Genomic DNA, 21568 nt, shown 5'->3' with positions numbered 1-21568 from the left:
TCATACTTTACTTTTATTTGGAACGTGCTACATGCCCAAAGACCCGATTAAGAAATGTTGACTACACCCGTAGTGGGTTTACAACTCCAATTACGATTTTAACTCTGAGGACTGCTCTGAAAAAACACTGTCAGGCATTTCGAGTGCAAAGTTTGATGGTAAGGCTTGAATAAAGGGAGCTCAAACAGTTCCCATGAGGAGGTGTTTTGGTCAGGGAAGGGTCGGATTATTATGGCCAGGAGCAGACAATGGGTGGGCAAATAATACCCACACGCTGTGTGCGACACCCAATATCCAAAGTTAAAAAGGGGGTTGAACCTCCTGCATTGAGGGGTGGTAGGGAGCACTACTGGTTTCTAAAAAATCTCAATCTAAATAAGAAAGCAACATGATTTTGTAGGTGAAAAAAGTGTGTGGATACTTCTAAAAAACAGGATAGTTACTACTCTGCTCCCAGTTACACAGAAAATGCAGGCAACTGTTGCCAGAGTCCCAAGGGAGCTGCAGAGGAGGTAACATTCGGGGCTGGTGGGAATGGAGGACCCCACTATACAAGATACAGTCCCAGGTTCCACAACCAAAGGCCCAGAGATGGATATTTGCAAAGGTGTCCCACAAGGTCAGAATCAGACACTCCTAGTGGCAGTGCCTTGGAAGAAAGTCTACAGAGTCCCCAGAGATTGAAGACAACTAACAGTGATCAATTCAAGGCCGAAGGACCACAAGACTGTCAAAAAGGCTGATGGCTCCTTAAGAAACGGTCCATGATTTATGTGTGCACAGCTGAGTTTACCCATCTGATTTTCTGCATGACGCGTTGTTCGGTTCCTGATCCAAGAACTGCACATACAGTCCCTCAGTGCAGAAGAATGGCTGCAACGATTCACGAGAGGCCAAAAGCCCACAGAAGACGACCCTTTTGACGGTGGACAACACAGCAAAAAGGAGCACCAATATCTCACAAAATAGAAGCCCTTCAAGACAGGCCAGCAATGCTCCATTCGAAACAAAGGTCCACCGGAGGAGAAATCCGAGATGGAAGATAGCTGCACACATCCGGCGGAAGGAGACCCACAACAAAGCAGGCACAGTTGAATAGCAGGAAAAACGCTGCTCGAGTTCCAGCAGAGGCAGCAATTCCACTCACATTTACAGTAGCAGTGATATACACTATGCCATGGCCGCAATAAACTACATATGCACTCAGATTCTCAAATCCCCTCCCTTCTACCAAATGCTTTAAACCACAAGGACAACAGTTTCATTTATATTAAGAATCTCAGTGAGGTCACAACACAAGAGAAAAATGAAATCTCCAAAGATGCCACAAACCTCGGATGGGTATGGGTGGAGGTGCAAATGAGGGAAAAGATGACAAGAGGCACAAGGTTAAGCATCACTCACTGTTGTAGTAACTCAATGGAAATCACGTCCCTCATGCCAATGTCCCGCTCCCAAGAGATGTCTCTGCTGTGGCTTCTGTAGCCATGTCCCCCACATCATTTAAACATCCTGCTACAAATCATGCCACGTCCCAAGCACAAGAATATATGTCTTGCCCTTGTGCTCAATCATCTTAATTTGAACTGGGCAGCAGGTGGGAGACCCGCATCCGTTATGCCACTGGCTCTTTTTTAAAAAAAAAAATCTTAAATAGGCCTTTTTCCTACGCATCATTTAAGGGCTTCAATCAGGAAATATTAGGATGTGAACCCCTTTAAATGACAGTAGTTTGTGCTTGAAAACTCCTTGCATTATTAGCACATCCCTCCATTCAGCAAAAAGTAGTACAATCATCAAAGTGCCCCCTGATTTTATCATTATTATTTTACATTCTAAGGCACCTCCACACTAGAGAGTCCATAAGTTTGTTGAATGACAGAAACCCATACGTCTCTGAAAAATCCACAAGTAGTATCTCCATGTATGGGTGAAGTGTGTCCACAGAAGTATCTAGAGTCTCCAAGGACCCGAAGGTGGGCTCCCCGTCTGAGTTCGTCTAAGGATTCCATTCTCATGCCCAGCCATAGTAAACTCTCCACTGCCTTCTCGTACGCAAACTCAATGTTCACGTACAACTCTTATTCCACAACAGATAAATGGGTTTCCAATCTAGCAAGCCTCTGCTCAAACTTGCCCATTAACTGCTCCATGGTCATCACCTTCTGCAACTTCCTCCAATTTGCCTTCTACTGAGTGTACCACCTTCTCAGTAGCACTCGTTTTTGGGTTCAAGTCTTCATTAAAGTCTTTGAGGAATTTTAGTAAAGCATGCTCTCCCTTTTCGTACTCCACTTCCTCTGAATTTTCATCTACGGCCGAATGGTTGCATGTCCGTTTTCAGAAACCCAACCTTTGTGTCTAAGGAACTCTTCTCTGAACTTATTTGCTCATCCACCATCATGCAGAGTGAGCCTAGTGTGGTGTAACACCAAAATGTGCAACTAGGGCTGGGTAAATCACCAAAATCACAGAGTGGGAATGCAGTAGGTATTTAGGTTGTGGGTCGTCACAGAGCCTACAGATGGCGGTCTACTTTCTTTGAGGGTCTGTACTTTCCTTCTCAAACCATTGCTGTACCTCAGTCCTAACTCTGAGATCAGACCTTCTGCGTCCCACACTTTTGTGCTTAGGTGCACAATGAAGGGAAATGTGGCGACTGGCCCATTCTATGGCTGCTAGAACTCATACATCATGGGAAATGGATCAGCCACTGCACCACGAATTCTCATTCCTTATCTACCAATCGGCAGTTTGGAGAAGTGCCAGGGTTGGAGGCAGTGCAGGAAATGGAAAACATTTATTGGGGGGAGGGTCACTTCTTAGGAGGGGCAAGGCTTTGGGAAGGAGGGGGAGGTGCCAAGGAATGTGGCCCCCAGGCCAGGCTGGCAACACAATATGTCTACATAGAACCCAATCCTAGCAATTTGTATAAAAGCAGAGAGCATTATGGGAACAACATAATAAATGTTAAACATGTATTATATTGATTCATTAAGAAAGCCTCTTAAGCAAATAATGGACTCTGCTGTTTTGATTGGTCACAATATTCACCCTATTAAAGAGATGTCTGTAAAATGCAGGACATATATACCAGTTTGAACAGCTGCAAAACTGTATGTGCGACTCCAGTACTGCGTGTTCTGAATGCTCGTTGAAGAATGGGTTGTGCAGTGGGAGCAACCTGGCTACAATGAGCAGACTGCTTTTGGCAGACTCGGGACAAACGCAGTCTTCTGAAAGCGGTCTGCTTGATGGCACAGGATCTGCGAGAGTTGTGCATTTGGAAGCAGCATTTCCTCCAGGTAAAACACGCAAAGAACATCCAAACAAATGATGGTCACTGGACTTAAAAACACCTTCCAAGTCAGTTTACTCCTGTTCAGTAAAAAAAAACTACAATGCTGTGCTGCCAAATAAAAATGATAAAACTTGTGCCACCAAACTGAGGTTAACACTTTCAGCGTGAAGGGACTCACCATGGCACAAAATGGGGCACATGCAGTTTTTGGAAGGGCTTCACTTACAGCAAATATAGGTTATCATAATTAGGAAAAGGAGACCCAAGAGCTCGATGGGAGTTACTCTCACCCAAACTTCAGTACTTGATAAAAAGGTTGAACTGTTCTACTGATCTCTCCTCACCACTCCCAATACAATCTGCTGACTGTTCCAGCATACTACAACCTTGAATTGCACACTGAATCCACACAGGAAATCTTCGCAATTCGTTTTTCTAGATTGACAACCCTGAGAACTCATTAAAAAAAATAAGCATCTTAAAAACCAACAGCCCTGATAATGTCGTAATGCCCTCAAGTCAGGCACGCTACATAAACTTGTGAAATACATTTTATGTCCATCTTCTATTTTTATTGCATCCAATGGGGTCAAATCAGACTAAAACTGGAAAAAAAATCTCCCCCTCCTCAAAAGATCCATCTCTTGACGCCACTTTCCCCAAAAACTACCGCCCCATTTCTATCCTACCTTACCTCGCCAGAATAATGGAACGCTTCATCACAATGAACTGCAACACGTTGCCACAAAACCTTTGCAATCCCTTCCAAACAGGCTTTCGACGTGTACACATCCCAGAGCCCGCTACATTTCACATCCTTGATGACCTCCAAAACATCACTGAAAGTACACACAGCCCTACTCTTACTCCTCTACCTCTCTACAGTCTTCAACCTTCAACACCATCAACCACACCATACTACTCAACATCCTATCTCACAGGATGTAACTCTTAAGACACTGTCATTGACTGGTTCACCTTGTTCCTCACTAACTGAGTAATGAGAGGGCATGGAAACCAAGTGAGTTCTGACCCCTCACCAGTCAAGTACGGGGCCCTGCAAGGTTCCTCCCCCTCCCCGTTTCCACTCTTCTCCAACCCAACTATAAAATCCCTTGGACAGACCCATAGCAAACCAAACAACGTCCATCTCGGTGTCATTTTCGTGGGGCGGGGGTCATCGTCCACCTTTTGAACCTTGTAATGCACTGTGAGAATCTCTGAATAGGGCCATTGCTGCCAAAAATTAAAATATAAACTTTGCATGGCCCTGCAAAACAGTTCTACCACAGATAACAGGCATTAACCACTGGAGGGGAACACCATAGAATTCTCTGTTAGCTCCAATAAGCAGCAACTCCCACGTACACTAAACTTAATGCAAAGAAGACCTCACTGGTCCACTGTTGCTGGGCAACTCCTTCCGAGAGCCTTTACATGGGTTCCTGTGGGCAAAGACTGGCAAGGTTCTCTTCTCCCTGGACAAGCAATGATGATCAGTCAGGGGTTAACCTTCCTTGCTTTGCTCATTTATATGTTTAGACGCTTGCGAATGACATACCAGCAGGAAGCACAATGCCAATAGGCCATAGTACCAGTTGCCTGCCCTTGTGCATGGTCAGTTCTTCCAACACAGAAAATAGGCCATATCCTAATGCATCAAAATAAAAACTCAAGAAATACCAGCTGAAATCGGCACATTTGCCTAAATTAAAGGGTGGGTATCAGAATTGCAACATCTATTCATTGGCCGATAAGTATCGGTCTGAAACAAGAGTGACTCAAAAAAGACAAATCAAAGAGGTCTGAAACGTTAAAGGCATCACTTGGCGAGATGTATTTTCACATAACAGATTTCCAACGTTACCACCTAGAGAGGTTAAGGTGTCCCAGGAAAACTGTATAACTATCCAAGAGCATGTGAGACGGTCTGTGTCTTGGCTCGTTCCCCGACCCCCAAATAACCAGGTATACCCAGCACACCTTGTCTTGCCCTGCTTCCAACTATGGCACTTGGACTTTGCCCAACCCACCTTTTTGTTTGCTTTTACAGTTAGTTTAAAAACGACACAAAGGTATCGTATTCTTAAAGAACAAAGTGAGCAAAGATCCGAATAATCTACGGTAATGCACATTTCCCGACTTCGATACGAAAGAGACTCAAGTTAAGCGCCCTTTACCAATGGAACGCTTGGTAATTTCATTTTCACCTGCTTAAAAACCAGGCCACTGGAGCTGCACATATTTTAAATAAGCTTCAAAACCAAACAAACGATTCCCTATTTTTTTTTTCTATAAGCTGTAAAGAAAGTAGTACTTGGCCAACTGCAACACGGCTTGCTCCAGAGGCCCATCACTCTTTGTACTTGCATCAAAAAACCAGCCAATGAAAAAGCCCGAGACCCACGCTGCCGCGCCGCTAATCCTGGGCCAGCAAAGGCATAATTTGATTAAAGCGAGACCCGAATTTATTTGGCTTTAGTTCTGGCTCATCCTCTCCTTAATAGAGTCCTGCCACCTCCAGCGGCTTGATGAAAATTTAAGTGACAGAAATACCATGGGACTTTTTAAGGCAGATTAGTCACCGTGCTCGCTCCAATACTACCCCAGCCATCAGACGCTGGCGTCCTTCCTTTCACGGCCTGCGCTTACAACTGACAACCTCGACTTGAAGAAGGGCGCCCACGCCGCCACCGAGACCCCCACACGTAACCCGTCAGCCCCGCTCAATGGGCCCCACTTGACAAGGTGTCCACACCTTTTCCCGCTGCTGTTCCTCGGACAAAGCTAAATATCGTTTGATTGGCTATCAATAGCCTGTTAAGCCGAAACGATTCGGCAAATCCACTGAGCTCTCAAGCTGCCCTGCTTTCAAAGCCTCCACAAAAAACGCACCAAGTATTAAAAGTCACTAGACCTCAGTTTCCAGGACGCCGCTTTAGAATGGTAACGCACAACTCAACTCACACAAGTGTGTGTACAGCTACATAGTATATCAAGACAAAAAACACAAATAAAAAACCGACAATGCATGCGAATTTACCACTTTCAAGACAAAACGCCTTAAAAATCTATATGGCCAGAATCATTTTCCAAAAAGGGATAAAGAATTTATCAACAACTAAGTCGGTATTATTTTGGGACAACGTCTACATTTTTCAGTAAAAAGACATTATGTAATGGTATCCGAAAACGTGGATTCAAAAGAACTGATAAATCGTCACTTAATGTTGGAGTGATCGTGGGACACTTAAATCTTTAATGAAGCATAGATATTAATTATCAATTTCAATCGATTTACCCTACGGCTATTTGATAGGCACTAGGTGTTCAGCATTGTAATGCAAGGGTTGGAGAGGCTTCAGAATCATGCACTCTAGGTCAGCGCTTGGGGGAGAGCATGGAGGGAAACATGTATTAGCTGTTGGGTACATTGATGAAGGCATCACGTTGCAAGATTTAACCCCCATACACCCCCCCCACACACACACACACACAAACGTGGCATAAGCAGTGGAACTATTACGTGTGCCATGTGCGCTTGGGCAAAAAGTTCACTGAGTTGTCAGCAAGCTGCACAGATGAGGCTATCACTGGAGGGCAACGCGCGGTGGAATTGATGCGTTTAATGATGGAGTTCCAGACCATCTAAATCCAACACCAGGTTGCACACGCAACATTTCAGACACAGCCGACAAAGCAGTTTGAGAGCCGGCAAATCATGACAATCTAGTTTTTTTGGCCAAGAAAACATCATTTTGTAGAATGCAGAGGCTTTAAACAAGTCATGGTAAATACTTTCACTGCACCATAAAGTAGCCGGGTTTACACTAGGGATTGCATAGCTATTCATCAGTAATGGAAGCAAGCTAGAAGCTGCCTCCTCCTTTCCTTCCGATATCCACTGGTGCATTGCTTTCTTCGTGAAATAGTTCAAATGTTTGTACTTGCCTCTCCTGCTTTCGCTTTCGTGGTCCCCAAGCAGCAGAATCCAACATCGTGACCTTGAAATGCCGAAGAGTATTCGTCTAACTTTTCAAAATCCACCACCTCTTGAATCTGAATGGAATTAACCGAAAAAAAATGAGCTATGATTGGTGTTCTAAGCTTGACAAGAACAAACATTGGCAAAGCCAACAGCTTTGGCTTTTGTGTAGGCTTGGCACGAGTACCTTGCCATAAGGCTGCACAGCTGGAAAATGCTTGGGAGTACCTGGGCATATGAAAGCAGTGCCCTGCAATGCCTGTCTAATACCTAGACACAAGCTAAATCGGCTGGCTTCAGAGCAAGGCACAGATTGAAGGACACACATAGTGCCGATACTCACGTGTTTGAAGTCATACGTGGTCAAGACATTTTTACGGCACCAAAAGTGCATTTACAGCTGCAATCATTAACTCGCGGAACACTTATTAGAAAGAATATTGGCATGTCCTACATAGCACAAAGTTTGATGTTACTGCTTTTTCTTCCCAACTTTTGTTTTATTGAAGTTCGACAGGACAGCAGTGATACAAACGACAATACCTATGTGCAAACAAAACTTCTGTAGGTAGCAACGCATAGCCAAACTTCTAATTTTAACAATCTTATCAACAATCTCCCATCACCACCGAACAATTAAAATATAGATTAAAACCCCCAAAAACCAAAAAAGGAGCCTATGCCAACTATTTTAGGTACCATACAAATCTATTACCCTAGTGTGCCTACCAACCCTCACTAAAGCTGTAAACGCATGGGGTATCCGAGCTCCAATGTTCCAATTTTTCTTTCCGTGTTACCAATTCCAATGACAGATTCTTGTATAATTGTGACCAATAAGTCAGTGTTCTTTGTCTCGCACATAGTCTAAAAAGGGTGCCCACTTACGAATAGATCCATGCATGGTGTTAGAAATTAGGGCAGACATTCTTTCAATTGCTATAATCCCTCATACAGCAACCCACCAATATGAGATAATTGGCCCCTCCGCGGTTTTTCAAAACCAGGCCCGCTGCCATAAGTAAATGAGAAGCGTTTGCCTTTGGGCCCTGACATTGGGTAAGTGTCATCCTCCGTCCAATCTCCCAAAACAATAATTAACTGACTCATAGGGAGTAAGGGGGAGGAGCGCTAGGAAAACGTTTGACTGGATCTGCTCGATCTCCTTCCATTTTGGGTCCCTCCCTTCTTGGGGCTAGTCTAGCATTGTGGCTATTTGGGCTGCTTAAAAATATCTCCGAATGGAAGTAACGTTCGAGCCTCTGGCCCCTTTAGATCGAAGAACATTCAGGAGGAACCCTTCGGGGGTTCTAAGCCCATATACAGTTCAAGTAGGTCTTTAGCTGGGATCTGTATTGGGAGAGCCTGAAACACAAAGCAATTTTGGGAGCTGGGTGATTTGTATCGCCTTTATACAACCCTGCCAGGAGAGCTCCTGGAGGTCCCAGCATGTCATGTGTTCCTTGGCACCTTTTAATAACATGAGGATATTTGCTTTCATCAGGGCTTGGTACTTTGGAGTGATTCTAACCCCTCAAAGTATGGTATGAATGTAGTTCAAGGGGTTTTATTGAACTTTGCATGGGTTGGAAAACGCCTATTCTAAACCTAATTGCTAACAATGGGAGCTTGCTACGGCCATCAAACTAAAGAAAACGCTGTCCTAGTCATGGCGTGTCAAAATAAAAGATGGCCTATACCAACAAAACAAAAAAAAAAAACGATTGACATACCTTACTCTATATAACCAAAGGGTGTGGGATAATGACGTGTATAACAAAAAGTGTATAGTAAAATGAAAAAGGCCCAAACGTTCGGTAGTTCAGGACTGCTGTACACTCGTAGGTCGTGGCACATGGAAGCAGTACTTTACGCAAGGCAGGGGTTTCCTAAGCAACGTCTCTTTCAGAGTCGATCAAGAGTCTCTCCACTGGGAAATATCCTGTTGTACAGTTCACATGCTTTAACTTTACAAACAACCAATACCTCATGCCCGTCCCCCTGTCGGGCTCCAACCTTTCTCTTTCCCTTTTGACATGGACCTCCCTCAGCCGGGCTCAATTCCATGTACTTTCTCACAAATGTCTCCCCTCGATCGGGCGCAAGCCTCTTCATCTTTAATGATCAAAACTAGTTCGAAGCCTTTCGATTGTGCAAAGGGGTTTTGCTGTGACCTATGCATGACCACTTCGAATTTCGTTCGTTCAGTTCTGCACTTCGCTTTCACACAAAGACGCCCCTTCAGAGACCTTCGACTGGGCACCCCAGTTGACGAACCACTCAGCAGTAGCTCATCCTGGAGTCTTTTTCTGTACCTCAGCAACTCCCTCTTGCCGCTTGGCCTTCACTCAATCTCTCAATATGGGCCTTTCAAAAAGCCATTCACGTTGCAACAATTTTGCGCTCACAGCCTTCGCTTCAAAGCACACCGGTATCTCAGTTCCCTCTGACTCACCGGTTACATGTAGCTGCTTTATCGCAGCTTCGTTCCTCGAAGCAAGGATGACACTCCGGCAGCTGTAACTCCTCTCTGCCTCCAGCAGACGGGCAGAAGGGCCCCGGATATCGTGCACAGATTTCGAAGCTTTGCTCAGTATTCCTGCTAGGTTTTGCTTGTGCTGTTGGCCGACCAGTCGGAGATAGCTGATCACCATACAACGGGGTTAAGGGCCTCTCCCTTCTCACTGCCCCGTTCCGGTCCGCCACCACTCCTTTGCGATACTGCTGCCACCATGGACGTTTTTCTTCTCTGTGGCTTTTGCCTCGTTCCCCAAAAGTTCTTTGGGTTTTCTCTCCTCACTGTTCGCACAAGGCTGCCCCCCACGCCCCAGTCGGGCTCAGACCCCTCTCAATTTTCAAAGTCTAAAGTATCAGACTCCAAGGCACTTCAGGATATTTTGCTCACACTTCCTCAGATCCCCAAAACAGCATTCTTGTGGTTTGGGAGCATCAGTAGCAAAAAGGGGCTCTTCTGCTTGAAGTCAGGGTCATACCACCTTCCCCTCAAAGGCCTGGGCTCTCTTTCTTCCCAGGGGAGGAGTTCTGTTGTGGGCGCCACCAGGCAACCCCAGCTGCCCCCGGATTGGCTTCCTGGAGGCACAGCTTCAATCCACACTCCAGCCTCCCCTGTGCTCACCAGTCCAGTGTCTAAGCAGTTTTTCCTCCCCAAGGCCTTCCAGGTTTTCTCTGGCAACAATGGTCTCCCTCTAGCATCTCAGCAACCTTCAGCTCGCTAAAAATCCTGTTTCTGACAGCTGCTTTTATACTCCCAGCTAGAGTTGATTGGAGTCCGGTGTGAGTAGTTGCCCCTCCCTGCCTGACCTCATTATTGGGACAACATGGAGACTGCCCTTAGGAATCCTGTGCATATGGATTTCTATGGGTAATCCTCATTACTCCCATCTGCCTCTTCTTTGTCCCAGTAGTTGGACTTCTAGACTGGAAATTGGGATTGTGGGAGTTGTAGTTTTCACTATTCATGCTAGGTAAGTCTGGAAAATTGTTGTGAAGGAAAAGGGGATAGTCCTGTTGTTGTCGGTCACAGGGTGACATATGTAATAATATCCTTCTCCCAGTTCTCCTATGCCTCCTTTGAGTTGGTATTTGTTGGAATTGGGGAGAAGTCAACAGAACAGGATTGAGAATAACCTATAAAAGGTGAAGAAGTGTTGAAAAGGGGGGAATACAGCGTCTCGCTGTCGGAAGTCTCACCACCACTCCCCGAGGATTCCTCACCCAGGTGATCCTCCCGCACCTGTCCACCCCCAGGGCCTGGATCCAAGGGCGATGGCCGTGCCCTGGCCACCTGAGAAAGAGATCCCTAGGGTTTGGACAGTCAGACACCCTCAGGGTTCTCACACAGGGTCCAAAGAGTTTCAGGAGAAGCCGTAATATTAAGCCCAATGGATTTCTCGTTATTAATCTGGAAGCCCGAAGCATTACTAAAGTCTGTCAGTATTGTCAGCAGTTCTGGCGAGGAAGATAGCGGGTCATTCAGCAAACATATTATGTCATCTGCCTATAGTGACACTTTATGGGTGACTCTACCATGAGTGAACCCCAGGATATTAGACTTTAGGCAGATTTGTTGAGCTAGTGGCTCCATTGCTAAAGCAAAGGCGATAATGGGCAACCCTGCCTGGTTCTCCTCTCCAAAGGTATCGAGGGGAGGGGTCCATTGGCCCTTCACACTTACTTTCATTTTTGGGATCTTAAAATTAGACATTATGTATCTAGTGATGTTAAGGCCACCCCCACATGCTTCCAATAAGGATTCCAGATATACCCAGCTAATACTATTGAATGCCCTGTGTGCATCCAAAGATAATATCACAAACCTATCCAGGCTCTGAGGAGCTAATTCTAAAAGGTCCACCACTCTTCAGATGTTGTGATGAGCCCCTCTATAAATGATAAAGCTGGTTTGATCCCGATCAATCAAAGATGGAAGCCCTTCCCCCAATCTGGATGCAAGAACCTTGCTGGAAATCTTTGCATCAACACTGATCACTGCAATTGGACGATATGCTGTGCACTCCTCTTGTTCTTCCTCCCGACGTTGATTCGGCCATAGATTCTGACACCTTCCCTGATTTCAGAAAGGAGTTATATAGCTTAGTGAGGCGGGGAATCTATGAAAGATACCAAAGTAACGTACTCCTTCTCCAGCATTGGATCGTTCATAGATTCACATGCTGTTTGAATAAGATTATACAGCAGTGGGATTCCAAGATGGCCGCCTAGGGAGTAGGACGTGTCACCCCGTGCTCCCGACCATCGCCGTGCCTCAGCCCCGTCCTTAGCTTACGCTGCCCTACCCGGCATTTGGACAGGCTGCCAGGGCTCCCTGCAAGACCTTGGACCCCTCGAATTTGAGACGCGCTCACGAGGGACCGAGGCGGGCGCGGCCGCTGCTGGACCTGGAGCATCCCTGCGACTTGCAGCGCCCTGCGTTGGCTGCCGCCCGCCGTGCGGTTGGAGATTTCCCCCCTCCTCGGTCTCCGCTGGGCCGTGTGTGGGGGGCTTCGGCGAGCAGCCGCTGGGGTGTTGAGGGCCCCCCCGGTCCCCTGGAGCTTCGCCTGCCTAGCGTGCCTCGGCAGGCCGGTGTCAGCGAGTGCGGGGGCGGCCCTTTGGAGTGGCCCCCCCTCACATCCTCCCCACCAAGGACTGAGAGGACGGTTGGGGCGGACTGCAAAGCCCCGTCGGCGGCTGGGCAGAGGGTTCATCCCCGCTCCCCTCCACGGAGGACTTTCTTTGGAGGTGAGGAGGCGGGCGGGTCATCTGATGTGGCCCCGGACTTGAGTTTGCTGGGGAGGGTGCCACCACCTGCGCGGCGGACTTCTGGGGTCTCCGGGGCCCGGGACGGGGGCACCTCCCCCAGCTACTGTTCGCAGAGGGACCCGCCAGGCACGCTTTGGAGCACCCCCCCCCATCTCAATTCCTGAGCGCCCCCACACAGATTTCACCCGGCCTGGCCTGCGGGTGCGCCATTTGGTCCTTGCCCGGAAGGAGTACAGTGGAGTAGGGCGTCCGGGCTGGCGTGCTCCTCCCACCCTCCCCTCGTGGCTCTGCTGGCCGATTTCTGCTGATTTCCCAGGCCGCTTCCTGGGGGCGAGGGGCGTGGGTGACTCAAGCAGCCATGTCGAGATTAAAGAATAAAGACTGCCCGCCCCAAGGAAAGACCCCCAAAAAGGCACCGGAGGGTCCCCTCGCGAAGTTTTGGTCCAAGGAGATGGACACAGCTGACGACCCACGGACGGACCAGGGCTCCCCGGAGTGCACCACCGGGAGGGTCCAGACAAACCAGTCACCCAAACGATGCTGTCGTAGTTTATGGGAGAGTTAGTTGAGAGAGTCACTGCTGCGGGGCAGCAGCAAATGGACAAGCTGCGCGAGGACTTGGCTGAGAATCTAAGGGAACTTAAAAGAGACGTTAAAGTTGAGGAGAGAGTTGACACCAACGAGCAGGCCGTACAGGAACTGACAGAGGACGCCAGAAAAGCGGACAATCTGCTCGAGTCTCTGGCTGTGGCAATGCAAAATCTAGAGCTCCTGGCTGAGGACCTGGAGAACAGGTCTCGAAGAGCGAACAGAGTGAAATCTTTGCCGGAAGAGGTCCAGAATCAGCAGTTAAACCCAGTCTGAAAAGCCATATTTGTTGACCTGCTAGACGCCAATTCAGACCCTGTCATGCAGTTTGACAGAGTCCACAGGGTGGGCCAGCAATCTGCCGAGCCAGGGTCCAGACCGCGAGATGTGCTGGTGGCCTTCCATAGCTATGCAATGAAGGCGAAGGTTATGGAAAGAGCGAGGAAGGCGACCTCTACACCTACAATGGCCAAGAAATATCACTGTACCAGGACCTGGCGAGAAGCACCCTAATTAAGCGGCGCCGGATAGGGCCGGTTCTGTCCTTCCTTAGATCGCAGCAAATCCGGTACAGGTGGACCCACCCTTTTGGTGTCTTTCATGTGGCAAGGTTCCCAGTATAAGAACACGACGTGCGACCAAGGGTTGTCTTTGCTGGGCCTGGAGGGGCAGACCCTGCCCCTATTAGAAGGCACAGACGAAACTCCGGCAACTCGAAAGCCATGGGAATGGTCTACAGTCAAGCGCAGGAGAGGTCGCAGGAGACCCATGGACTCGGATCGCGCGAAGCCTACGGCCGATGGTGCTGGCGACCGGTTGACGGGGCAATGCGGTCCTCCGTCAGTCTCATGGGACTATCCGTGGTGGTGCTCGGTTAACGATAAAAGCCCGTCGAGGGCATTACCGACAGCTGTTCACTAGGGGTTGATGGGTTGTTTGCATGAGTTGTGTGGGTTACAGGTTGGGGCGGGGTGGCCAGGAGTCTTGGAATGGGGAAGGGTTTCCCTGCGTTGGGAGTTTCCGGGTTGGTTAATGGGTCCGGTTCTCGTGGCAATTTCACGAGGGGGGCTGAGGGCCAGTCGTTCCCGCCTGGAGGGGGAAGTGGAACTGGGTAAGGGGGTGGGAGAAGTTCTAGATCCAGGGCTCAGGGCGAACCGATTAGGCACGGCGCTCTTGGTAGAATGCTCATGTTGCAAACAATTATCTCACCACTTGAGGAGCTGCTCACAGGGTTTTTCAGAGTTATTATGTTCCACATGACTCAGGCTAATGGTTAGTTCCCAGGTTGTAAAATTTCTTTCCCTAAACGTAAATGGTCTCAACTCCCCGGTTAAGCGGAGAAGAGTCGAGAAGTTTCTCAGGAGAGAGCAGCCCCTGTTAGTGACCTTGCAAGAGACCCACGTACACACCAAGGACTTTCGCAGAATTAGATTCTGGGGCTACTCCAAATTGGTTCAGGCCACGCAAGCCTCCAAGAAAGGGGGGGTCTTAATTGCTCTACGGGACGAATCGGGTCTTTCCACTAGAGACATGCAGAAGGATACTCAGGGGCGGTATCTGGCCATGCTAGTGGAGGGCCTGGGCGAGATCTTCACGGTGGCAATCCTATATGCCCCTAACCAGGCCCAGGATGCCTTCCTACAAAATTCTCTCACGAGACTGGGGAATTTAGCTGTGGGTAACATTGCCCTTATGGGGGACTTTAACTTGGCTTGGGATCCCACTATAGATAGGAGCTCCACATCGTGGGGGATTCAGAACGGCTCATCAGGGGATCTGGTTAGGAAAATGTGGGATTTGGCCCTAGTGGACACCTAGCGGGAGCTTTACGGTCAGACGAGGGGGTACACATTCTTCTCCCATGTCCACCGGTCGCACTCCCGGATAGACTACACCTGGATCTCGAAGCCACTGTTAGGGAGGGTGATGGCACTGGAGATAGGAGCGATCGCATTGGGGGATCACGCCCCACTCACGCTGATAATGGCAGTCCCCAGGGGTCCCCCGTTTGTCTGGAAATGGAGGTACCCTGTCCCGCTGTTTAGAGATGCGGTTTTGGTCGGGGAGTTAGAGAAAGAACTGGTGAATTACACTAACAAGTGGGAAGACACTACCCCTCAGAATTGGTGGGACGCCCTGAAGGCCACGATTAGGGGTAGGATCATTGCAATTAAAGCTAGGAGGGAACACGAACTGAGGTTAGAGGAGTTACGGTTGGAAGCAAGGTTAAAGGAGATTATGGCTCACATGGGCACAGGGATTTCCGCGGCCACCAAAAAGGAATACAGGGCTGTGCGAGGTCAGCTAAACCTCATACTACGTCAAAGGCAACAAAGCTGACTGTTTGCTGGCCAAAAGGTTGCGTAAGGAAGCAAGCGACAGGACAATATTAAAAACAAAGGGTGAGGGAGGAGTTTTGCTCACATCGAAATCTGACATTGAAGCTCAATTTACCAAATTCTACACTGCCCTCCATAGTTCAGACTTCCCCGTTTACTGAGATCAGGCTGCCTATTTGCGGGATGTTGACGTCCGACGGTTGTCACGGGACGATAAGGACGCACTGGAGGTCGAGATCACGGCGGATGAGGTGAGGAGAGTTATTATTAAACATCCATCCGGCAAAGCCCCGGGTCCTGATGGGTTTGTCGTTGAATTTTACAAGACCCACAGGGAACTCCCGATTCCAATCCTTACTAAACTGTTTAATTGCATGGGGGCGACGGGCCTTCTCCCCAATTCTATGAATGAGGCCAGGATAATTTTGATACATAAAAGGGGCAAAGATCCGACAGACTGTGCGCCATACCGCCCTATTGCGTTAATTAACGTGGACGCCAAGATTCATGCAAAGATTCTAGCTAGCTGCCTTGAATCCATCCTTCCCAAGCTAATTCACCGTGACCAGTCGGGGTTTATAAAGGGCAGACAAACCTCAGACAATGTGAGACGGTTGGTTCATCTGGTTGAAAAATCTCAAAAAAAGAATATCTCGGCCCTTCTTCTGGCGATTGACGCCGAGAAGGCTTTTGATCGGGTTGAGTGGGGGTACTTGTTGCGGTCTTGGGTCGAATGGGCTTTGGTCCGGGTTTTATTTCTCGAGTAAGAGCTAACTACCGGAACCCGGTCATACGTCTGGCAATTAACGGCCAAGTCTCCGCTCCGATACCAGTGGGAAGAGGCACCAAGCAGGGTTGCCCAATGTTGCCGCTCCTTTATGCCCTCCACCTTGAACCGTTCTTGGAGACGATCAGGGGGGCTGACGATGTCAAGGGAATCCCATTTGGTGGGGAGGACCATAAGATTGCGGCCTTTGCCGATGACTTGATCTTCTCACTGACACACCCGAACACTTCATTGCAGGCGGTGGGAAGAGAGCTTAACAGATTTGGGCAGGTAGCGGGCCTAAAAATCAACATCCATAAGTCTGAGGTGCTTCCCCTTACTTTGTCTTCGTCCGCCATTCAGGACCTCAGAAAGGTTTACGATTATAGGTGGGTGGATTCCTCTCGGAGGTACCTGGGGATCCAGTTGACCAAAACTGTGGAGCGCTTGTATACAGCTAATTATCCCCCGCTTCTTCAGAAGGTGAAATCCAAACTGGTTGACTGGGGCACCCTGGAGATCTCTTGGTTGGGTAGAGTTAATACTTCAAAGATGGCTATTCTTCCATTGCTCCTGTATCACTTTGTGGCCCTACCGGTCCGCGTCCCCACTTCTTTTTTCAGAGCCCTGCAGAAAATAACAAATAGGTTTGTTTAGAACCAGAAGCGCCCGAGGGTACCAGCTTCCACGATGAAGGCTTTACCGGAAAGAGGTGGACTAGGGGAACCTGACTTCCGGGTGTACTATATGGCAGCTCAACTGAGGGTCATTAGGGACTGGCAGAGGGACGACAGGGGCAAAGTGTGGAGGTCCATGGATGGGGCGGTGGTGGGGAGAGACTTGGAGGGGGTCTTATGGGTCCCAAAGCACGACAGGCCGACCAGAATGTACTGTAGTATAATAACGTCAACAGTAGGGGAGGCCTGGGATCAGGCCGTCGCGAGAGCTCAGATCACCTCCTTCCCATCACCGTTCTCACCACTGCAGGGTAACCCACAATTCTCCCCGGCGGCTTCATACGACTCGAGCTTCGACCCATGTTATTCGGGTGGTGTTAGGATGCTGCATGACATGCTAAAGGGGGGTGAGGTGAAGCAGTTTGAGCAATGTAAGACGGACTTTGGGGTGGAGGAAAAGCACAGATTCTCGTACCTCCAGATCAGGCATTGGCTTTCCCATCCATCTGTAAAGCAGGCGGGCTCTCGCTTCCTCACCCACTTTGAAAAGTTTCTAGATACTAACTCGGGCGATAAGGGGTTGATATCCCCCATTTACAAACTCATAAAACGCAAGGAACCCATTCACTCCAAGCCCTGTATGAATAAATGGGCGCATGATCTTGGGTCGGCCATAGAGGAACAGGAATGGCTTAGGCTGTGGTCCCAAATCCCAAAACTTGCAAAGTCTATTCAAATCAGTGAGATCTGGGTGAAGCTCCTAATGAGATGGCACCACACCCCCCCCCCCCCGGGCTACATAAAATGTTCCCCACGGTCTCGGAGAAATGCTGGAGGGATTGTGATAACCTCCATCAAGGTGCGGTTGAATCGCTCAACACATCCATCTTCTTGAGGATGATAAAGAGATGTCGTGACATGATCTATATTATTCTCAACACGGCTCTAAGCCACAGTTGGGGATATGCAAACTTCTTACTCCGTGGAGCAATATCTGTTATCTACAAAAAGAAGTTACCAAAAAGTGCCGACCACACATGGGTATCCTGTCTAATAGTCAGAAATTACTATGATCCTCAAAAAAATACAATTTTTATTAGTTGAACCAAAGTTCATTAAAAAACATCACATGATCTATACCATACCCTTCAATAAACTTCTCCTCCTTACACACAAACTGTGACAAATTTCCCGACAAGCATCGGCGAGGAAAACCCTCCCTCCATAAAAGTCGCTGCAAAAATATCACACTGCTGCTAGACGCATCCTTCAAGACACCTATTTCTTCCCATTTTGATAGGAGATCCATCACGTTCGTATCTTTGGATCCTCTAATGTTAAACAGCCAAGTAAATCCAAAGCTATCTCGTCCCACGGTACTCTTGGACTATCCCCAACCACCATGGGAACTTTGTGCACTCTTAGACTCTTATCACCGTCAACACAATCAGGACACTCCTAACCAATTCTTCTAGGCCACCAAAAGTCAGACCTAATCAGGCCCTTAGCCCTTGCTATGCCCAAATGATCACAGTGCCCCAACATCATCATCATCTTCCTCATCCCTTCCGGAACCACTAGCTTGTGCCCTCTACATAAATTCTCTCTGACACAGTTATTTTTTTACTCTCTAGTAATTTCTAAGAGCTTCTTCTCCAGAATCCCCACCAGACCCAACACGGTCTGGTACATCCCGTCATTCATACACGCTGCGTCCCACTCCTCTCTTGATACACTCCCGCACTCGAAAAATCTCAGCAACATCATCAAAACACACCTCCCCAGACAATTCCAACACTTCAGACCTAGATATGACATCTGTCACAACATTGCCTTTCCCCAGACATGCTCCATTTGATACTGCAGTCCTTGCAGGCTGCTCACCCACCTCGTTATCCTCCTGGAGATCCTGGCTAATCCACCGTTAGAGAAAATGCTAATCTATGTCTTGTGATCAGTTCTTATCGTGAATTTGCGTCACCAAAAAAAAATCTTGAACTTGCCGACGTACATGCCAAAGCCTCCTTTTCCACCACTGAGTTTCTTGCTTCAGCCTCCTGGAGTGTCCTGGACGCAAATGCTATTGTTACCAACTCATCCCCTTTCTCCTGGGCAATGCATGAATTGGCATTTGACGGCAAAGCCTCTTAAATTTGTGATAAATTCTTCTATGCTTTTGCCCACGCTGTTCCCTCGTATCAAAGTGGTACCGCGCCAATATGATGTTCTCCTGAACCTCATAATGTTTGTCCAACTTTGCTATTGTTCTCTCATATAGACCCAACTCTTGTAATCCCACCAGTTCTGGTAACTTCTTTAGTATGTCTTGTCCTGCAGGACCTAAACAATGGAATAGTAAAGCTTCCTTTCTCTCGTTCGAATAATTTAAGCCAAACACAGCTAAAACGTACTTGGTAAAGGTGTCCTTCCAGTCTACCCAGCGCACCCTTGGTTCTCCTGGAGTTGGCAGGAAAAACACTGGTCCTGGTACATTGGCCATCACGATGTGAGTGGGGAAACTGCTCGTAGTGGTATGTCGGGTGCTAATTGGTGCGAGTCAGCTTACTCCTCAAGTGCAGCAGTGCCCTATTTGTTATATTGTATTTGCCCTTTGCAGCACATGGATAATCCGTTGTTTTTGTCTTTCCCCTTCGGTGACCTTCGTGTCACTTTGCCCAGATCACTCTTCGTCTCGTAAATTCCTCTTGTAGCTTAATGACACTTTGATTTCAAGTATCACTTTAACTTCATGGCCATTTTCCCCCACGTCACTCGTAATTTTTCCTTTTGTGGCCTTGCTGTATTCCTCTGTGCCGGTATTAGGCAGCCTCCTGTAGCCTGTTCTTATCAACACAAGCGTCAACGAGATCAAGGCCTGAATAGCTGGGACTCAATGCACGTCTACATACTCAATTGTGAAGCAGTTTCATAATTTGTTTCCTTTGTCACTATGGCAACCTGTTTGGCTGGGACGGACGGAGTATCAAGGTCCGTTGCTATGGTAGTGCGTGTAGCCTTTTCCAAGATGGCTGCACGCTACATTTTTCTAGGTCCTTTCCTCATGCCTAGTCCCTTCTCCGGCAGCTGCGGCTCGAGCGCCAAGTGCGGCCCTGCATAGCTCAAATAATCCTTTTCCCTGATTTCAGTGCTGCACAGCCCGCACCTACATGTTTGGTTATACGCTGCTCGTGGTATTCCGCTGCCCGCTTCTTTTCTCCTCCACGTTAGCTTTAGCTGCTGCTGTCCCACAACGGTGAACATCACTCACTGCTCACTTCTTGGTGCCTGAGGTTTCTTACTATAATCCCATCCTCGTCGCCAGTTGTTAGGATTCAGACGTGCTGCACTAACATGAACTTGACACGCACATGGATAGGCAATGGCTTTCATTGGATTAACACTAGAGCCAAGCTATCACTGCAGCGACCTCCAGCTGCCTGCTCACACCAACTGCTCACCCTGGAACCTGAACTCCTGTCAGCCTCCAAGAGTTCCAGGGTGATGCAAGAGCCACATAAATGCAGGCAATAACTTGAGCCTTATGATGGCATTATAGCAAGAAAAAATTAGTAAAGACCAAACATATTTACAGACCTAACATGAGGAAAGCATGATGTGCATTCCTAACACTGGCCGACCCGAAATGCCTCCTTGGAATCCCTATCGATGCAGTAGAACCGTGTGAAGGTATGAACAGACCTCCACGTGGCTGCTCTGCAGATGTCGAGCAGGGAAACACCAAGCCGGAACGCCGCAGTAGAAGCCACATTCCTTGTGGAGTGTGCTCTTGGTCTTCCTGGAAGGAGCCTGTTAGCAATATGATGACAGTGGGAAATGCAGGCCGACAGCCATCTAGCAATGGAATACTCTGAAAGGGTGTTGGCCTTGCCGGATGGTCTGAAGGCAACAATTGCAATGGCTTTCGGAAGTCCTTTGTGTGAGCCACATAGACTTTGAGGGCTCGGGCAACGTCCAGGGAATGTAAGGATCGCTCTGCCGGAGATGAAAGAGAGCCAAAGCACACTGGCAGATTCAAGGGTTCATTAAGGTGGAATGCAGAAGGGACCTACGACATGAAGGAAGGGTTCATTCAAAGGACGGCCTAAGATTGATGAAAAGTCAAGTAGGGAGGCTTGCAGGAGAGGGTCTGCAGTTCGCCCACCCATCTGGCCGAAGTAATGGCAACTAGAAATGCCATCTTCCAAGAGAGAAACTTCTAGAAGGCTCAGTATAGAGGCCCGAAAGAAGGGCCCATTAGATTTGGGAGGACCATGTTGAGTTGCCAATCTGGAACAGGAGCTTGGACAGGGGTAAAAGGTGTGAAACAGTCCTTTGAGAATTCTTTCACCAACCTATAGGACCAAAGTGAAGGGGTACCCGGGGCATGCGTGTAGCGTGAAATGGCTGCTAAATGCACCTTGATAGAAGAGTGTGCTAAGCCAGCATTTGCCTAAGACAGGAGGTAAAGCAAGACATCTGCTACCTGCATCTATGACTGTTCCAATCATTGATAAAGTGCTTCCATTTGCTTCTGTAGCATGACAGCATAGATGGCACTTGTGCCCTGGCCAAGATGTTTCTTCAAGCTGCAGGAGCCAGGCTGGCAAGTTGAGGGAGGCTGGGTCGTGGAGA

The 21568-nt window shown here is 48.2% G+C and overlaps 1 protein-coding gene across 5 annotated transcripts in view; it reads right to left on the bottom strand.

The window, feature by feature from the left end:
* The window catches only part of HTATIP2 (HIV-1 Tat interactive protein 2), a 455781-nt gene that overhangs the window by 254510 nt on the left and 179703 nt on the right, over window positions 1–21568 (bottom strand). For all 5 annotated transcript variants that reach the window (XM_069623476.1, XM_069623478.1, XM_069623477.1 and 2 more), the window contains one exon: window positions 7249–7360. In XM_069623476.1, coding sequence (XP_069479577.1) covers window positions 7249–7360 — 112 coding nt within the window. The remainder of the gene's footprint in view (window positions 1–7248; window positions 7361–21568) is intronic.

This window comes from Ambystoma mexicanum, chromosome 11 (genome assembly GCF_040938575.1).
Source record: "Ambystoma mexicanum isolate Mex_15411 chromosome 11, UKY_AmexF1_1, whole genome shotgun sequence".
Classification (NCBI taxonomy): Eukaryota; Metazoa; Chordata; class Amphibia; order Caudata; family Ambystomatidae; genus Ambystoma; species Ambystoma mexicanum.
The sequence above is the reverse complement of the archived record's forward strand: the minus strand, read 5'-3'. Positions and strand labels throughout refer to the sequence as shown.